This window comes from Hippopotamus amphibius, chromosome 14, assembly GCF_030028045.1.
Source record: "Hippopotamus amphibius kiboko isolate mHipAmp2 chromosome 14, mHipAmp2.hap2, whole genome shotgun sequence".
Lineage (NCBI taxonomy): Eukaryota > Metazoa > Chordata > Mammalia > Artiodactyla > Hippopotamidae > Hippopotamus > Hippopotamus amphibius.
The window spans coordinates 945,490-965,281 of NC_080199.1; the positions used below are offsets into that span (position 1 = coordinate 945,490).

Genomic DNA, 19,792 nt, shown 5'->3' on the forward strand with positions numbered 1-19,792 from the left:
GGCTCTGATTTTGTTTGTGAGCAATTAACTTACCCATGCTGTGTTTCTGGAGATTAACGTTATTATTATTTCCCACTGCAGGCTTAAAATAAAATAATTCTATTAAAAAAACTGCCTTATACAAAACTGCCGCTGCAAAACAGAAACAGATTCACAGACACAGAACAGCGTTGTGGTTGCCAAGGGGGAGAGGGATGGGGGAGGGACGGAGTGGGAGGCTGGGATTCGCAGATGCCAACTATTACATATAGACTGGATGAACAACAAGGTCCTCCTGCACAGCACGGGGAACCGTATTCGATACCCTGGGGTAAAGCATAATGGGAAAGAACATGGCAAAGACTGTGTGTGTATACCTGAGTCACTTTGCTCTACAACCGATATTAAGACAACATTGTAAATCAACCATACCTCAATTAAAAAATAAATTAAAAAAAAGAAAACTGTGTTAAAAAAAGCTTCTCTGTTCCCAAGTATTCCAAGGATTCGTAACAAACACAGGACACGCTGATAACTCGTAGAAGAATTAAGCGTGTCCACCGCACACGTCTGCACACACAGCACCCTGGTGTGGGAATGAGGCAGGGCTGTGACACAGCGTAAGCGTGCAGGACACCCAGGTGAGCAGAACGTTCTCTGTAGCTTGGGAAGCGGCCATTTACTTTTTTCCAGGGCCAGGAACTGTGTTCTCAACCCCATTCAAGACCCCTCCACTAGATGCACAGAGTCACGGTGAGCGGTGCTAGAAGAGAGCTGGGAGCACTTAGACCGCCACACGCTGCTGCCTGGTGGTCAGCAGAGGCACAACTGCAACACGCTGTTTAGGAAAACGCTCTAGAAAAACGCCATAGATCAGGGGTGGCCACGTACAGCCCACAGGCTCAGGCCCACTTGCTCTGTTTTTTATTTTGTGAATAAAGTTTCATTGGAGAACCAAAAAAAAAAAAAAAAAAAAACCACCTACTGGTTACTACGGTGTGAAGATGGCCCCGCAATCCTCTAGGCAACAAAAGGGTCTCGCCCACCTCACTGACGGATGAAGCATGATGGGAAAGACGTGCATTCAGCGTGCTTGTTGACAAGCGGGTGGCCCCAGTGACACCTGCGTCATCCCTGTTTTGCAGAGGAGGGGACTCTGGCCTGGGGTGGCTCCTGAGTAGCATGTGGCCAGACAGCTAAACGTGGCGCCGGTAGGATCTGAACATCCTAGGCTTCGAATCAGACACTCAAGCAAGACGTAATTAAAAGGGGAGTGAAGAGAACGTGCTGTCACGTCTTGTCAAGTCTCAGCAGTGTTTTGGGGGCAGCTGTAGGGGTGATGAGCGTGCAGCCCGGCTGCTCAGGGGGCGGGGTGGTGGCAGGAAGTTCCCGTGCGCCCCGAGGGCTGTGCAACATCGCAGGCAGACACCTACCTTGGAGGAGACGATTCTGTTGTCCGGGTACCTCTGCGGGATGTAGGCCTCAGCGCCTGGCGGGGGCTCCCGGTGGCCCACGTAGACGGTCCGGCTGTCCACCCAGTCCTCCTCCCCAGCACACTGCGGGGAAAGCGCAGGGGTCGGTGCGGGCTCGGGCCTGGGGGCAGTGTCTCCCCGGGCTCTGGCCTTGACACTTGTCTGTGCGGGGCCCTGGGGAGGGCTGGGCCCACCCGCAAGGCCAGGCCACCCCCCACCCCATTCCACTGGGCCCTCACGGGATAAGTGCTTCAACCCCGCCCAGCCCTTCGAGGAAGCGGTCTGAGCGCTGTCTGCACCCCAGTGGGAGCCGCAGGGGGCTTCAAAGCCGACGGTCAGTGGAAATGACACAGACGGGACCATTTAAGACCAGAAAGTGACAGCAAAACCCTGAGGCTTCAGAAGAAAAGACAGGGATCCCAGAACCCTGGGAGAGGTCTTTAATGGAAGAAGAAAGTACAACTAGGAGCTCAGGGCAGGGCTGTTCAGCCGCCGCAGGATCTCATCAACAGGCCTCCTGGAAACGGAGACGGCCCGGGTCCCTCTCACCCTGGCATCATGCAGAATCTCACCCACCAGGCATCAAGGAAACACCTCCGACCTAGGAACCTTCTACCAACACTCAACCAGCAGTCTGCAGTCAGCACTGCAGGCCCGAGACACTACCGCTGCTGCTAAGAGGATAAGATGAAGCCTCTTAGAGCAGCCCCAGCGCGGGACTCTGGACTCCTCCTCAGACAGGCAGCCCCTGCGCCGAGTCCTGGACGCCCCCCTCAGACAGGCAGCCCCAGCGCCGAGTCCTGGACTCCCCCCTCAGACAGGCAGCCCCAGCGCCGAGTCCTGGACTCCTCCCTCAGACAGGCAGCCCCAGTGCCGAGTCCTGGACTCCTCCCTCAGACATGCAGCCCCAGCCGGGGGGTCCTGGACGCCCCCCTCAGACAGGCAGCCCCAGCCGGGGGGTCCAAGCCCCGGGCTCACAGCTGTCAAGAACAAACAGAGGCAAGGAGAGGGCGCACACGCGTGTGCCGGCGCCCGCCGGCCCCGTGTCCAGCCTCCGTGGCCTCAGGGCACTTGCCCTTTCTGAAGCCACGCAGGCGGAACAGAGGGATCCAGCACTTCCGTCGTCTGAGGTTATTGTTTGTCTCACGTTGCCCTTTTCTTTCTCTTTTTCGCTTATATTGTTGTCTCCTCTGCTCTTCTGTCAACTTCTTGGGCAAAGAAGTCTTTTCATGTGTGTACCCCCTTTCCCCCAGTACCACCTTTTCACAGAAGCTGCCTGCTTGCACATTTCCTTGGTAAATTCCACCGCTCTCCTTTTCTTAGGGCCTGGCTGTGTGGACAGTCCCTCTGCGGGGACAAGGCCACGCGGAGGCCAGGCCGCCCTCCCTGCCCAGAAGCACCCCCCCCACAAAAGTAGAGTTCCCATAGAGGTGAGGCCACCGGGAAGGGAGGTTGACTTCAAAATCCTGCTTAAGAGCTTCACCAATAAACCTGTGGGTATGAAAGTTAAGAAGGTTGGAAAGGTCCCTGATTTCCCTTTATTTCTCAAAACACAGCCAAACAGGTGCTGCTCAATCTTGTGGATTCGGGCAGTTACACTGAAAAAGGAAAGATAATAAATGAGCCAGAAAAGGAAAGAAAGCGTAAAAATATGACTTTTAACACAAACATGAAAATCCTGGAAACTTTTCTCCTAGATTTCAAAGACAGTAGTTCCACTGCCGCCCAGGGCTCAGGCCCAGGAGGAGCCCTGTCCCCAGGGAGGCAAGTCAGGAGGCTTCCAAAGGCCACATCACATCCCAGGCACAGCGGGTTTCTAGCACAATCACCAGACACCTCAAACACCGCTTGTCGGCTCGGTGCTGTTCTAACTGTCCAGGTCGGGGTGCCGTTCCTGCCCGTGGGACCCAACACGACATTCAGGACTCGCCACGTCGTCGCAACACAGGCGCGCTGGGGCTGAAACTCGTGCCCACTCAGCCCCGACGCGAGAGCAGCCTTCATGCTGTTCCCTGCAGGGTGAAAACAGGCAACAGCCCTCGGGGGCCCCGGAGGCACCTCGCCTCCTGCAGCCGCGGACGGCTCGGCGGACAGTGCGACGTCCGGGGCCTTGTGTCTACCTGGGCCCTGCTCGATGCTCGGGCAGCGGCGGCACCCACGGGGGAAGCCCCCCGAGGTCACAGTGGCCGAGGAGGCGCGGGCGCGACGGGCCGGCGGGCTCTGCGTGCTGCCTGCGCAAGCGTGCAGATCCTAAGAAGGTCAAATTCAATGTTCAAAAGGGGAAGAGAAAATAGACAGGACGCCCCGGGAGCGCCTGCCACGGTCCCCGCGGTCCAGCCACGCCTGCGGTCACCCGAGTCTGGATGCCGAGTGCTGTGTGGCCCTCGGACTCAGCATCTCTGTGTGCAGCCTGCCACGAGTCACGTGAAGGGACGCGACTGGATTCTGGGTCTCTGTACACCCAGCAGGGAAACAGCCTTAGCCTCTTATGCAACTGCTTAACCGGGCCCGTCCTGAACCACACATCAGCCGCAGAGCCCAGGTGATGCGGATGGGAGAGGCCGCGCGGGGCTCCAGGATGTCGCCGGTGATCACAGAATCCCCCAGGGCAGGAAGCCAGAGACGCCAGCCGTCAGGAGGGACCAGAAGCCCTGATTCTAAGACGTCCAATGTCTAGTTTTACAACAGGCAACATACGAAAAGGGCAGGTGTCAACAGTTTTTAAAACTAAAGGAAACGCCTAAAACCAGACCCAGGTGAAATTCACGCCCACGGAAGTTGTGTTAACAAACAGATGACATCAGGACTGCTGGGCCCGTGCCCTGGACCCGCGTCCCTGGTGGCCCGGGACCCTCAGCGCATCTCGGACACGCTCTGTCCCGGAGCTGTGAGGGGTTTCGGGCCCCCGTCAGATGACAGCAGGAAGAAGTGACCCAGCAAACCTGCCCCAGAGCTGGTCCTCCTCGGGCTCCACCCGGACATGCAAGAGGAAGATGAGTCCCATCTTCCCCAGAGACACTGTCAACACTCCTTACGCGTCTCAGGACTTCAGGGGTATCCACACCCTTCACTGGGCCCGACGGCAGGTGATGTGTCCAAAGTACAAAGGCAGAGCTGTTTCAGCTACTTAATCATAAATCTGCAAGCTGTCAGCAGACGTAAACCTGCCCCCCCAGCTCTCCACCGGCACGTGCTAGACCGTCAGGACCCTCAGCAGACCCTCGGCCCCGTTCGCTCTGACACACGGAAAGAGGAGGCCACCGTCGCGACACAGACGCTCAACTTCCGATGGAAAGAGGCCCTGGATGTGTGAGGCCAGCTCTCCTCCACCTTCGGGGAGGACCGGGGGCGTGGGAGACACTCCCTAAGAGCTGCGGGGCAGGGAGGGGCCTTGCTCCTGCTGGGCCTGGGCCTCCCGTGCGGGACAGGGAGGAGCTGAGTCAGGAGAGACGCAGGGCGGCCTGGGGGGTGACCCTCCTAAACGCCCCGCACCCCTTCGCGCCACACTGGCCCCTTGAGGCTGAAACCCACACTCCAAGCTGTGATGCCTTCCTCCCCGCTTCCCGACCCCACAGGAGCAGGGACGGGGCTTTAGAACCTGCACACACCCCTAAGGGGACACAGCTCAGCCCCCAACACGTGTCACCTAGGGGTGTCGACCTCACAGGCACACCTGACATCGCAGGTACACCTAAGGCCCCGGGTACATCTAAGGCCCCGGGTACACCTAAAGTCGGCCCCAGGGCTCTGTGGACGTGAAGGGGACGTTCCCACCTGGGGCTGAGTGCAGGGGAGCGCCGCAGGTGAGCTAACCCGGAGTGCCACCCGCCTCTCCCCCGGCCCTCCCTGGTCTCCCGTCGCCCAGCAGGAGCTCCACGGATGCAGCCTCCGGTTCACCAGGAGCCGGAAGGGCACTGCTGCTTGTCCACTGCGAGGGCGTGCAGCCAGCGGGCCCCGCTGGGCTCCCGAAACGAAGACTTGGGGTGCAGGAGGGCGCCGCACGGCGGGCACAGCCGAGGAGCAGCGGCAAGGGTTCCCATGGCCTCAGGCTAAGCCGTGTGCGCGTGAACACCGGGCCGCGGTCCCGACATCCGGGAGCTGCTGGAGACCAGCGCTGAGGGCAGCCCCTCCTCCCCACGTCAGAACCCAGGCGCCACGAGAAACTGCGGGACACCCTCCCGGCGGGGGCAGGCAGGCGGGTGGGACCCGGCCCCACAGACTTCCACGCTCCTGGGGAATCACAAGACGTTCCTCCAAGACACAGGTGAACTAGAGGTCAAGGCTCCGCCTGCACGGCCCCCGAGGATGCGTGAAAGGTCCCCAGGGTGCCCTACAAAATACTCGCAAATCATATCTAACGAGGGACTGGCACCTGGGACAGAGGCCATCACAACCAAGAACAAAAAGACAAGTAAGGAGGACGTGACCGGATGTTCTCCGAGGACGTACGACGGCCAAGGGCACGTGGAAAGATGCTCAAAGTCAACAGCCCCTCAGGAAACGGAGATCGAACCCTGGCCGAGTGGAAGGGGCCAGACACCGGGCCACCCGCTTACGGGGGCCGTGCAGAAGGGACACCGTGGAGACGAACGCAGAGCCGCGGCTGCCACGGGCTGGGGCAGCCGGAGCCTGGGCACTGGGTTTCTTCGGGGTGATGAAGTGTTTAAAGTTAGATTATGATGGGGACGTCCCTGGCGGTCCAGTGGTTAAGACTCCATGCTCCCAACACGGGGGCACGGGTTCTGTCCCTGGTCAGGGAACTAAGTCCCACATGCCGCACGGTGTGGCCAAAGATAGTAGATAGGTAGGTAGATGGGTAGATAGATAGATAAAACACAGATAGGTAATAGACCAGATAGATAAAGATAGATTGATAATAGACTAGATAGATAGATGGATAAAATTAGATTATGAGGATGTTCCGTAACTTGCTTCAGTACTAAATTCCACTGAATTGTACTCTTTGAACAGGTGGGTTCTAGAATCTATGAATTTTATCTCAATAAAGCCGTCGGGTAGGTCTCCCCACCAGTTCCTGGGTCCTGAGCACTGCCGATCACCCGCTCCTGAGTCGGAGCGGAGACCCCGCCCTGGGTCCGTGCAGCGAGCCCCAGGTCCCTGAAGCTGAGCCAGCCGCCTTCCAGGGGAGAAGGGGTTTAATCAGAATGCGGGCTTCTCTCCATGTTAGAGAAAACGAAAAACATCTTTAAGGTTTGGTTTGTAACAGATAATGGGTAAAATTGAGCTCGATGCGTTTCCAAAGGAGAACGCCCAACAGCGGAAGAGATCACAGCCCCGGTAAAGCGGAAGGAGCGTGGCGAGACGTGCACCCTCGCTCTCGCGGCCTGGCCAAGCGCACAGCCCACTTCTGGGGGCCTTGGGGGCCGTCAGTTACGTGAGATGCGGTGGCCGCGCCTTCACCAGCTAGGCCATCGGCCTCGCCAGGGTCTGGGGCACAGCAGCCTGAGTGCTAGAGTCAGAAGGCACCCAAGGACAGAAGAGAGTCTAAAAAACGCCGAAGATCCGTCTCAGCCAGTGTTGGTCGCCTAATGGAAGTTTTGAATTTCAGCTGAAACAGACAGACCCCATTAGCTGCCTTACATTGTCGGACAGGAACATAAGCATGTAGTCTAGCCTCGAATTACCAGATGGATGTTTGTAGAGCTGGTTCCACCTAATGACTGCTGTTTAAGTTTGCAGGCGGCGTCCAATGACGAAGTAATTCCTTGCTCTGGTGTCTGCACGGCTTTAAAAGGCAACATTTCCTGTCTGATGGGTATGAGGGCCGAGGTGTTTCTAAACTTAGGCGTTTTCCCGCTCACTGTCCCCGGCAGGATACGCCTGTGAGGCGGCCCCTTCTGCCCACAACCCCCCAGCCCACACCCCCCAGGGGGTCTGCGCCCAGGGAGTTTTCACGCTTGCTTCCGCGAGCCTCGCGCGGGTGCAATGATTAAAGTAACGCTCCGTAAGTGGAGCCCACGGCTTCCACTGCTGATCGGATCTAAGTTCTCCGCGTGGACCACGCGCCTGCACGGGCCAGTGAGCAGGGTCTGGGCCCCCGCAGCGCGGCAGCAGCCCAGGGCGCACCCTCCCTCCTCTCGCTGGATCCGCACGCCCTTGGCCTCTGCTGCAGGCCCCTCCCCACTGACCACGCTCAACGGGAAGACGGGCCCTTCCTTCCCGGGCGAATCGGGGGCCTCTGCAGGGCTCTCGGGGCATTTTTCTGCCACGAATACATCTCTAAACACAAAATCGTTTGGATCCCAGAAGCACCAGTGATGGTCCGCTTCATCTGGAAACACTGGCCACCTGGAGAATGGTAAACACCCGGCCGACCTCAACCATCACTGACTGCGTCCAGAACAAAAGTAAACATAAAAATTCTAACCACAGATGGCTTTCGGCCTGCCCCGGGCTCTCCGAATCCGACAGTTCATGGCAGCAGAGTCCCGTGCTGGGGGGGCCCCGGCGGGAGGCCGGGACCGGGCTGGACGGAACGGAGCACCGGCCGCCCCTGCCCAGCCCTCGTGAAACACACAGGAGTGAAAGCAACAGCGACGTTTTTGACAAAAATAAGTTTCCAGGTGAGGCTGGGTACGAAGCAGCCGCAACTTTCATGTGGAAAATGGCAGAAGTGATCCAAGAGGGGCTTTCTGCCCGGTTCCCCGCCGTGGCCCCTCGGGGCGCGCGTCATCAGCTCCTGTGCCGAGATGCAGGCTCGTCGCGGGGGCGGGGCGCGGGGAGAGGCGGGCGGTGAGACGGGCCGAGTGAGTGACCGGCGGCGGAACAGGAAAGCTCTAGGAGGAGAGGCCAGGTTTACACGTGCTGGAGAAAGACCCTCAGCCGTAGGTCTTAGACGTGAGCCCAGCCCCTCTGCCCGGCTGTCCGAGGGGACACGGCCCGGCCCCGGCGGGCGAGGAGGCCGAGGGGCCCGCTCCAGCCCCGCAGCCCGGCGTGTCGGCCACTGCGCCCAGCCTGCGGCTGCTCCCGCCAGAGAGAGGGCGGGGAGTCCCGAGTCGCTGACAGATCACGACCGCCTGTGAGCTGGGGGCCAAGGGCTCCCGCGGTCCAGAGCACGGCACGGCGACCCCGTGTCCCCTGGAGCTTCGGGAGGGGGACGGGGTCAGAGGCCGGATGGTCCCCGTGCAGGGGGCTGCGCTGGGCCCAGCAGGGGCCCTTATGAAGAAGGGACAGAAGAGGGCACGGGGGGCCAGGTTCCGAGGAGACGGGGGAGCGGGCTGGGCAGCCTGCCGGGGTCCGATCCAGTTCCCACGCCCGCCCCCGACCTGCTACCCTCACCTGAGGCTGCGGGCTCCTCTCCAGACCCTCCCCCCCAGAAACAGCCCCTGTGTATGAGAGAACTCATCCTGGTGCAGCTGCTCACATCACGCGTGGCTTCAGCAGCCTCTGGAGACTGAAACGTGGACAAAGACGCCAGAACACGGACAAGTGCAAAGAGGAGTTAGCTGAGCACACGGGCCCGCAGGAAGCACAGCCCGAGGTGGGGGTGGAACGCGGCCCGAGAGACAGGCGGTGCCCAGGCACCCCACCCCCCGCGCTTCACACGGCGCTGGGGAAGCTGCCACCGGGAGGCCAGCCGGAGGACCACGTGAGCTCTGGGTTTACTTCGCAAGACAGACGGTCTGCTCTAGAGATGAATTAGCCAGGAAACTGGGCAAGCGAACCCACTTCCCACACACACGTGTGGGTGTACGTGCAGGCTTCTCACGGCTGAAATGACATACCTTCAACGGCACTGGACGCATGTTTTCTAAACATTGAACATATACCTAATGAAGGACCGCAGGGCTGCGTCAGGAATTACAGCAAACGGTGCGGCGAACATACCGCCTAACTGGATAACGACGACCACAGAGCCGCTTCGGAAGCCGGGGTTCAGCTGGCTGGCCGCCGCCCGGAGACAGGCTGCCTGAAACCCGCGCGGATCTCTGAAGCCCCAAAGCGAAGAGTGCGCTCAGGGCCGGGGCCTGGTCCACTCACCGGCCAGGGAGGCGGAGGCCGAGGCCGAGGCCAAGCCCACAGCGGTCGGTGCGTCAGGCCCGGGAAGGGGCCACCGGGGCCACAACAAGCCCTGAGACCCGGCCGGGCTGGCAGGGGCAGAAGCGAGGGGAGAGCGGGGGGCCGCCCTGTGGTCTGCGTGTGGCCCCCATGACCAGGAGTGGCGGCCCCCCCGGCTCCCAGGAGCCCCTCTCCCGACGCCCAGCTCGCCCACTCTTCCGCCCCTCCCCGGGGCAGCCGCCGTGATGGTCCTCCAAGGGGCTCAGGAGGCCCAGCACCCCCCCATGGAGGCGCAGGCCCCGGCGTGGCCTGTCACGTCCACCCCCGGCGTGGCCTGTCACACCCCCCGATGGAGGCAGAGGCCCCGGCGTGACCTCTCACCACCTCCCCCCGTGGAGGTGCAGGCCCCCCCACTTCCTGACAGGTGCTCAGAATGAACGGCTCTCAGCCTCAGAGCCCGTGACTCACTCCCCAAACACGAGAACATAACTGAGGGTTTCTTCCTGTGTGTGAAGCCCACTTAAGAAACGCCGGTATTTCCTCGCCCACTCTTGAGGCCATTTCTTAGTCTTCGCTGTGTCACCAGACACTCTCAGAGGAAGGACGCGTTGGACGGAGGCCGGGCGCCAGCCAGGCAGGCCCTTCGGGGGCGGGGAGGGTGGCGCGCGGGGGGAGAGGCCTGGACAGGAGACGGGAGGGTCCGAGAGAGAAGCTTCCAGAACAGGAAGCCGCAGGCCAGGAGGGGACGGAGGGGAGGGCTGTCACACCACCCCCTCCAGAGGCCCGAAGGGCACCAGGCCACTGAGGGGCTGGGGGTGGGGGGTCAGGGGACACCTGCCGGCTGCAACCGTAGGTCCCAGGGTCTCCCCGGGTAACGAAGCGACCATTTCGGACCCCAGACCATCCTCCCTTGGCAAGCACCCCATTCTCGCAGCTCCAATCCTAACGCTTCACAAGCAACTTACGTCACTTTGCCGGGTCTGCCTTTATAAGCCTCAGAAGTCTTTCTTACATGGGTGTCTCCCGGGCTGTCGTCCTCAGTTTGGCTCTCAGGAAACGTTCCTGTTCCATTACGGATTGTCTACGGATGATTTCCATTGACGGCTACGGGAGGACCGGGTGTCGCAGCGCTCTGGGGCCGCTCCTTTACTGCCCGTCCTGGGCTCGGTGAGCAGCCAGCATCCCCGTCGCCAAGCTGCCCGGAGGCCCCCTGGGCCGGGCAGGCGGCGGGAGGGCGCAGAGCAAGCCCCGGGGCGCCGGCACCGTCCAGGGCAGAGACCCTGCGCATCCCTGGGGCGCGCACCGCCCCGTCGGACCAGGCTTTCCTCCCGTGCGCACACACCTCCTGACGCCCCCTTGCTGTGAAACGCCCGCGAACAGCCCTGACTACCCCAGTGACGTCCACAAACCACCGGGAGGCTCTGGGTAAAGGGAAGACGGAAGAGACGCACGTCAGGAAAACCACCCCTTCGCTTCAGCCCGTGAGACACAGGCACGGCTCCCCCTGAAACCTCAGGAGGGACGTCACCGGGCGACGCCCAGACAGACAGACACCCCGGGTCCGCGTCGGGGGCAATGACACACGACACCCCTGCCTCCCTGGCCTCCGGCACCGCAAGCAGAGATACTAGAGGCTATGTGACTTTCCACGATCGTCACCCGTCCAGGTGAAGTTCTAACGAAGATGAAGTACAACCTCCCCACAATTTACGCAACAGCTGATGTTATGAAGCGCGCCGGGATGTGTCCTCGCCAGGCCCCCGGGAACAGGAGCAGGCCGGGCGGGCCGCCCCAGGGCCGCAGGAGGGCGGGGGATGGAGCGAGACGGGGCGGGGCGGGCGCCCCACAGCTGGGCTGCACGGAGCCTCGGGGGCGCTGCCCTGTTTGCCATGCACAACGTGTCGTTAAAAACTAAGGGGGGAGGGGAGGAGGCCGTGAAACCCCTGCACGGCGAGAGGCAAGTCCCAGGGAGCGTGCGGGGGCCACCACCTCTGCCGGGACCTCCAAACCCACGGAGAGGCAGAGACAGGAAATGGCCCCGGGCGCTCCCCACATTTAATCTCTGGGCTCAAACACCTTTTCCCTTTAATGAAGAGACGCCCCAGGGGGGGTGAGATGCACCAGCAGGCCCAGCGCCCGGAGCGGGCAGACGGGAGCATCCTGCGATGTCCGACGGGGGACTTCCGGGTACGGCTCCCAGCTTCCCCCGGCAGCCCCCGCCCCTCCCCCCCCGCCCGCCACGAGGCACATCCCGTGATCGTGAACTTCATGAGTGTCCCAAGGGCGCGGCCGCACTCGGCACCCACGTCCATCCAACCACGAGCCTTGCACACCACGTGGTACAGCCGTGTGTCCCCAGAGGCGTCTCATACAACCGCAGCACTGCTGTCTCACCCAGGGTGACGGTTTCGGGGCCGTGACACGACGGAGACAATGGCTCATCCACACGGGTGAGCACGGGCCGGGCCCGTGCTTCCACCCGCTGCAAACCCTACAGCAGGAGCGTACGACCGGTCCACGCACCCGAGGGGTCCTTCCCCAGATTTTTCACGGAGGCAGACGTCCTCACGTGGCCACGAGCCTCTCTGGGGGTCACCCTGGAAGAGGAGGTTGGATGGTACACCACGGGCAGGCGCATTTTGGGGAAGCTGACGTGTTCTGAACGCACATCCCACGATGCAGCCCCCAGCAGGTCCCACCCCCAGGTCCCCACCTCCCGCCAGCTGTCGAGGGCTCGTCCACACGGCCAAGCTGACCGTTTAGGGGAAACAGCTCCCGGCCTTACTGGCCGGTGCAGCTTGACCCTCGTGAACTGAGCTCCGTGTCATTTACCCACTCTTCTCTACTGGGTTTTCTTTTTCTCAAGATTCACAGACGCTTGTTCCAGGTGACGGACACTGATGCTTCGGGTAAAATACTACACAAGCCCCCCCCCCCCCCCCCCCCCCGTCAGTCACTTCTCTTTTCACTTTTATCGCCTTATCACATAGAGTTTTACACTGTGATGCAGTCAGATTTACCCATCTTTCTGCAAAACTTTGTATACACTGATACTTTTAAAGGACACATTAGCTGACTTCCGTTCCGAGGTGACACAGACTTGAGGGCTGGTTGATGTATTGATCTAAAGACCCCACCACACAATTTGACAGACGAAGGAAAGACAAAGCTCCAGCAGGAGGAAGTGATTCGCCCAAAGCAGCAGGTCCAGGGCCACACCCAGGGGTTTGGTTCCCCACCCACGTCCCCAGCCTGGGCTGTCAGGACCGGAGCCGAAATAATATGCCAAGTAGTCAGGCTGGGATGGATAAATAATTAGGGGAGAATAAAATCCTTTCGTAAGTGTTAGTTTTCATGATCTCGACTAGACTAAAACTCCCTGACATCTACTGTTGTTTCTATCTTCTATCGGGGTCAGAGACTCAAACACCTGCAGGGCCGGGCAGGTAACTGAGGGCGGGAGGTGGGCGTGCCCCAGGGCCAGGTGGCCTGTCCCGGGGCAGCCACGGGGCAGCAGGGACACTGAGGCGCCCATGGCCAAGCTGCAGAGTTTGAAGGCTTTGAAAAAGCACAGCCAGAACACGCCGTGACGTCTGGCCTGGGGGATGAGGTGTACAGCAAGGCACGCCCCGGCACCAGCGGCTACTAAAAAGAACTGTGGGCTCGGCACACGAAACACTTCCTACATAAAAACTAACGTCCATCCTTTCTCAGCCGCGGTGCTTCACATCTCAGCCTGACTTTCTCAAATTCCCACCAAAGCCCTACATTTTACGGGCAGCGCTGTGGTCATCACCGGCTGGACAGATGTGGTTTGGGGCCCTGGAACGTGAGTCAGAGTGGAAGGTGGGGCCCGCCCAGCTCTGAACGTGTCCTCAGGGTCTGTGTGAACTGGGGGGAGATAATTAGGCAAGTATGTTGAAGTCAAGATAGAATTTCTGTACAAAGGAATACTGAAATGACGGTGTAAAATAACCCTGACACCAACTTGTGCAGGTTTCTGCCTGAGAAACCTTGTCTGCTTAAACCACCAAGTGCTCCAACAGCACCGAGCCGTCCAGCTGGGCCGTGTGTGGTTCTGAGCCCGCTGGCCTGGCGGGCCTGGCGTCAGGGTCCTGGACCCCGGGAAGCTCAGGACCTAAACGGGCAACCGTCCTGACAGCACTCTCGTGAGTTCCAGACACCGAGAGAAAATAAGGCGACTTTTGTTCCCACCTCTGGACGGCGTGCGTGCAGAGGCTGAGGGACAGGACGCTCAGGCCACACGCTGCCCTCAACACCTCGAAACCATCGTGTTTCTCTTCCCCTAAACTGCGAGCGGCACCTGCCCCTGAGGACTGAGGGCAGAAGGCGGGCTGTTCCTCCTGTCAGCTGATGGGCGCAGGAATTAGTGCCACCGGTCGATCTACAAGGTTTCATTTTCCACTGTGTGCATTTTTTTTTAAGCAAAAAGCAACTCAAGTGCAAAGTGCATAACTTGTTACCAAGTCGGTTCCTATGGTTTTCTAGGAGAATAATTACACAAGGTCTGTTTTCAAATGACATGTTAATTTGAGTAAGAATTCGAGATTTCAGAATTGATGCCATTCTGCCTGCTTGGCAAAATCAGAACAAAGTGATGTCGTTCTATAAAAAACCAAACCAAACCAAAACAAAAGCTTCCGAGACAGGCTCCAAAACCCTCTAAATAATCTTGGAAGCATCCTTGACAGAGCAAACAGAAGATAAAGAACGCCTATCTCTGATCTGATGTTTCCATCAGGAAATGAAAATAAATTTGCTGAGCCAAGCGTGATGTTGGGGAAATTTTATTGGCAAGTGAGTTCAGTGAACTGTTACCATAACCCAGGAGTCGGAGTCAAGGCTGGCTTGAACCTGAGTCACATGAATCAGGTGGCCGTGTCCACGTGCTTGCAGGGAAGGGGCACCAAGGTCACAGGTGGCCTTACAGCCCGCCCAGCACATGCACAGGTGACCAGGTGAGCGTCAGGGAGGCGGACTGGTCACGGACTGGTCCGGCTATTTCCTGATTCAATCAATTCTCTGCCCTTTTTTTTTTTTCTTTTGGTGGGGTGGGGGGAGAGCTTGGGGGCGGGGGGGCAACGCTAAAAAACCCAGCTAATTTTGGGAACTCCCGACAAAACCGTGCAAAGCCAGAGAAAGCAGTCTTGAGCTGAACAGGCTGCCCACTTCTCACAATTCCTGTGAAGGGAAGTGAACTGGATGCGAAAGGCAGCCGAGGACAGTGACAGCAACACGCCCAGAAGACCAGGCAGGTGACATGTGTTCCTTCTAAAAGGCCGCGGGAGGGGCCTCCACCTTGTTGACTCTGAAATGAAAGGGCTTCTGTGTTTGCTCACAGGACCGAGGCCCGGAGACCGGGAGACACGCTGCCTTTTTGTGAGGACCGGAGTCAGACGTCCCCGCCCTGCTCCGAGGGTGCCGGGCGCCTGAGCCTCACAGCCTGGGGAGCTGCTCTGTGACACTCAGTGACTTCGGTGACGACGCCTCATGTTTTGCCTGAACACACAGCACGGCCGCCAGTGCGGTACCTCGTATGCAACAGGCAGTAGTGGAATGAGTCTGAGGAAAGCTGGTGTTTAAAGTATGATCATCTTATAAACAGTTCATTAAGGTAACGTGACTTCAACTAGTAAGTTACCAGGTGACAGAGCTGCTGAAGTAAACAGTTAGCACACATCCATTCCCATTTCCCCCCAAAAGACACCCGGTTCTTATCCTTGGCCCGTATCCGCCACGAGCCCCCCGTCTCCTGACAACCAGACCCAGGAACGGGCCACAGTCCGGCGGATGTCCTCAGACTGTCACCCCTTCCCCGTCCATGACAGAAGCTTCTGGACGAGCCTCTCGAAGGACGCGGTAGGACAGGAGTCGACTTGGGGGTGTTCCGTGTGAGCCGCCCCAGGGAGGAGCCAGAGGCAGCAGCCGTGAGGACCCAGGCCAGCCAGGGCCCCCGGGCGACCCGGAGGCGACGCCCCCAGCGAGGCCAGGAGGGGAGGCCTGGAGCCACGGGGCCCCGCTCCCCGGCGCCAGGATTCCCGGTCCAGAAACTCAGGTGGTCACCAGGGCTGCTTTCAGGCTGGGGTGATTTGTTACTCATCAAAGATAACAGGTAGACGGCAGGTCACAGACTGCCGACAGCGCATCACTGACACACGCACCTGTGAAGGGCGTGAGGTCTGTGCCTCGGGGAGGAGGCCCTGGACGTGCCGCAGCCGCACGAGTCCTGCGCTGCCAAGAGCCACGCGGGTCAGGGCCCGGCCCAGAGCCCCCAGGGCGGCCGGGCAGACTCCAGAGCCCCTCGCCGCTGCCTGCCGGGGGACCACCTCCCGCATCTTCAGGAGCAGTGATGCCCGCCGGACCCAAATCGCCTCTGAGCGCTGCCTGCACAGGCCCCGGGCGCAGCGCCCAGCAAAGAGCGCAGCGCCGCGCCTGCTGCCCCACTGCGCGCCTAGGCTCCGCCACCGCCGGGGCACGCGGCCGCACCACCTCCTGCTGCATGGGTTAGGTTGGATTTATTTTGCATTTTGGGTCTGGCTCTATGGCACAAGTATAACGTAATGTCAAGATACAAGTATCATTACAATAAAAGTAAGTGGAGATAAGGGTTCTCGGAGACGTTTACGCGGCTCTACCCAGGCCTCCCCGACGGGAATCGTCCCCGGGATGCTGTCACGGACGACCGCCGGCTCCCGCGACGGCCCCTGCAGGCTGGGAGCTGCGGCTTTCCTAGGGCCTGTACACTTTTAATCTCTTGCACTTAAAAAAGAAGGCACGGCGTGCGGACGAGCTGAGGGGTGGCGAGGCTGGCACGTGGCGGGCACCCAGCAGCTGTTTTCCGAGTGGATAAACACAAGCCTTTCACCCAATACAGTCAGACTGCTGCCTCACCTCTACTGGACAGCCACCCACAGTGGACATGGAGACGTTGAGAGTTTCGGGGTCTCACGAGTCACACGCAGGGTGTTCACAGGAGTGAGGTGTAAGGATCACATCACACGTTTACAGCACGCATCCCAGCCACCAGCTCAGACACGCGCACTGTCACACCTGAACCGGACAACCCTGAAAGATGCTGCCCCCGTGCCGGCAAAGACACGGGGAAACAGCCTAGGAAGAGTCCAACGCCCCTGTCAGCATAAACGGACCGAAAGCTCCACGGCCTCAAGGAACGTCCTGGTCTCCCGCCAACACCTGGCCAAGGGTTCCGCGTCTGCTGTGGGATCACGGCGGCCACGTAGGTGGACAGGACGTCCCTGTGCAGCCCACCCTGAAAAACTCAGACGGAAACCTAGACACAGAGAGCAGCTGCCGGACACCTGAAATTCCAGCCTCGGCAGCGGTCCAGGAGGGCAGGCACCCCGTGTCCCTGTGACAGACAGGAGCCCAAGGCCGGAGGGACGAGGAGCTACCCCACAGGCCCCTCGGGAGCTGCTGAGCTGTCAGTGCCAGCGGGGACGACCCCTGCAGGACACGGGGAAGAGGAGGAAACCGGTCCCTCGTGGCGGGGGTGAGGCTGGTCCGGGCGGGGGCAGCGCCTGGAAGGTCTGAGGCCGGGCTGGGCATGGGGAGCCGAAGGCAGCGACCCCCTAGGGCTGCGGAACTGTGGCCCGCGGTTTGGGTACAGCTTTTGCACTTTCAAATGGTTGAAAAAAATCAAAAGGAAAATAATGACTCGTGACACGCGACAAGTGGAGGCAAGTAGAACATCGCCGTCCGTAACGCAGTCGCACTGTCAGACAGTGGCCGTGCCCCTTACGGCTGTCCCAGCTGCGCTCAGACCGCGGGACAGATCAGAGTGGACAGACCACGTGGCCTCAGAGCCTAACGTATTCACCACCAAGGCCCTGACAGGGCTGCCGGCTCTGCCGACAGGACAGAGGTGGCCGGGAAGCCTGGGACCTGATGAGCGTTTCTCGAGGGTAAAACGATCGCAGCTGGTCCCCTCGGCATCCGCCCAGACCCAGGCATCTCGGTGATCCTGGTGCTCCCCCTGCCCCCACACAAAGCTGGGGACACACACGAGATGCAGGGAAACCCCGAAGTCTGAGAGCCGCGCGGGAGAGGAGGGCACCCGCATCACTGCAGGCGAAGACGCAGAACAGGGAACGAAAGAGGCGTTTCCTCCTGCCCCAGACACCCCGCCTCTAAGAGTCTACCCCGACACACCCTTGCAAAAACACTACTGATGCGTTCACAAGGCGAGTCACTGCGGCGCTGCCGCAGCCGCAGACGACCAGCGGCCAGCGTCCACACACCGGCCGGCTGACTCACAAGGGCACGTCGCCCAGCCGTGTCCACGCAGCATGCTGACGTGCGGGGCGGCCCCCGGATGCACGGCACACGGGAGAACGAGGACAGGACAGAGCCTACGGTTTCCTGCCGTGCGTGAGAAAGACGAAGCACGGACACCGATCTGGGGGCCGTCGGGAACTCTGGGCGCGGGCTGGAGAGTAGACCCCAGCCAGGAACGGCCACTGGTCTGATCCGCTGTGACAACGGCACCACACCTGTGTTCAAACAACGTCCTCTCCCGTCACAGACCCGTGCGAGATACTCCGGGTGGAGCCACCTGGAGTGCTGGCAGGAGAAAAACCCGGCCCGTAGGTTAGTTACGGCTGAAGCTGAGTCAGACGGCGTTTATCACGTCGTTATTTCTAACTCTGCACGTTTGGAAATGTGCACAGCAAAAAGCTAAAATACAGAGAATACGATACACATCTGTGAACCTGCTGTCTAACTCAAGGAATAATCATTAAATAAAACCGAAGCCCTGCCATCTGTAATAGGTTGAACTGTGTTCCCCCCAAAAGACAAGTTCAAGTCCTAACTCCTGGAAGCCCAGGAGGCGATCTTATGCAGAAAGAGGGTCTTTGCCATGTGACTGGTTAAGATCAACTCACACTGGATTACGATGGGCCCTGAGTGCAGCACCTGGTATCCTTCTAAGAGAAACACAGACACCAGGCAAGATGGAGGCGGCGAGGAGGTTAGGCGCCCACACGCCAAGGAGCACGAGGGCCCCAGCACCTTCAGAGGTGGGAGCCGGGCCTCCAGGAGGACCCGCCCCTGGAGCCGGTCGGGGGGCGCGGCCCCGTGACACACTGACTCAGGTGGAAACCTCCAGGGCATGACCCGACAGACCCCTGTGCCTCCGGCCCCCACCTGCAGTGGTGTGTTTCAGCTGCTCCAGGAAGAACACCCCCCCCCCACCCCGTGGGACCCTGACCGTCTCATTCCTCCTCCACGTGCCCAGGGATGACTGCTGTGCTCCTGTTCCTCAACTCCACACTGAATTTCTTCATATTGACACGTTTATCTCTACTGTAACTGCTGTATGATATTCTATCATATTCTACAATTTGCATTTTAATTCAAAAGCAGTAAAGAAAACAACAACCCACAAACATCAGAAATGACTTCAAAATCGCCGGTACTTTTCTACTAAGAGCACAACGTGTTGCCACCCTCGGGCCGGAGGACTCTGTTCTGCACGGTGTCAGCAGTGTCCCTGCCACTAGACACCAGGAGCATCCCCAGCTGCGACAACCGAAAACGCTTCCCCACGTCACCGAGCGTCCCTTGGGTGGCAAAACCACACCCACCCTAATATTCTGAGAACTTTTAGAGGATGAAACATGTAATCCACGTGTTCACATGATCACATGATCCCAATCCTCCTGGTATTTTCCAAAATTTGGTTCAAGACTTTCAGCCACACTAATAAGTCAGTCATTTTCCCTAAATTACTTCTGCCTCTGAATCCACGCAGGATTCGTGGAAAGTTCCATTTGCTGATTACGGTTCCCTTGTTTCTATGCTAAGAATCACGCTTCCTGAGTGTCCTGCAGTGAAATAAGGATCTCATTTCCTTTCTCCAAACAAGTGTCTACAGAGTACGGTGATTTTGAAAAAGATAAAATGTTGATGGTGTGCAAGTACCCATTTTTTGCCGAACCGTATCTTCAGACCACTTGAGGCTCAGAACAGACTTCCCACGACTGCCGGCTGAAGTCACCTGGTCCTGATGCTCTCATCTATTCTGGCCAGAAGACTCTGGGTGAAAAATGAAAAGACAGCACCTGGGCTTTTCACGTGTGTGCGAGCAGGACATGCAGCTCACCTGTGTGTTCCATCTCTTTAGAGCAGCAGGTGCAAATAACACCCTATTTCTCCATCACCCCGATTTACTCCGGAGGACTTGTCCCCCGAGAGCCCCTCGCCAGCAGCCGCCAGCGCCTAGAAGAGCCCCCTCCAGGGAGCACCGCGCCTGGCGTTCCTGGAAATTCTGATGTTGCCTG

General features: G+C 59.3%; 1 protein-coding gene across 4 annotated transcripts in view; it reads right to left on the bottom strand.

Moving 5' to 3' along the window:
• Positions 1–19,792, bottom strand: part of ATP11A (ATPase phospholipid transporting 11A) — a 113,897-nt gene that overhangs the window by 55,056 nt on the left and 39,049 nt on the right. For all 4 annotated transcript variants that reach the window (XM_057707573.1, XM_057707574.1, XM_057707572.1 and 1 more), the window contains exon 2: positions 1,413–1,535. In XM_057707573.1, the coding sequence (XP_057563556.1) occupies positions 1,413–1,535 (123 nt within the window). The remainder of the gene's footprint in view (positions 1–1,412; positions 1,536–19,792) is intronic.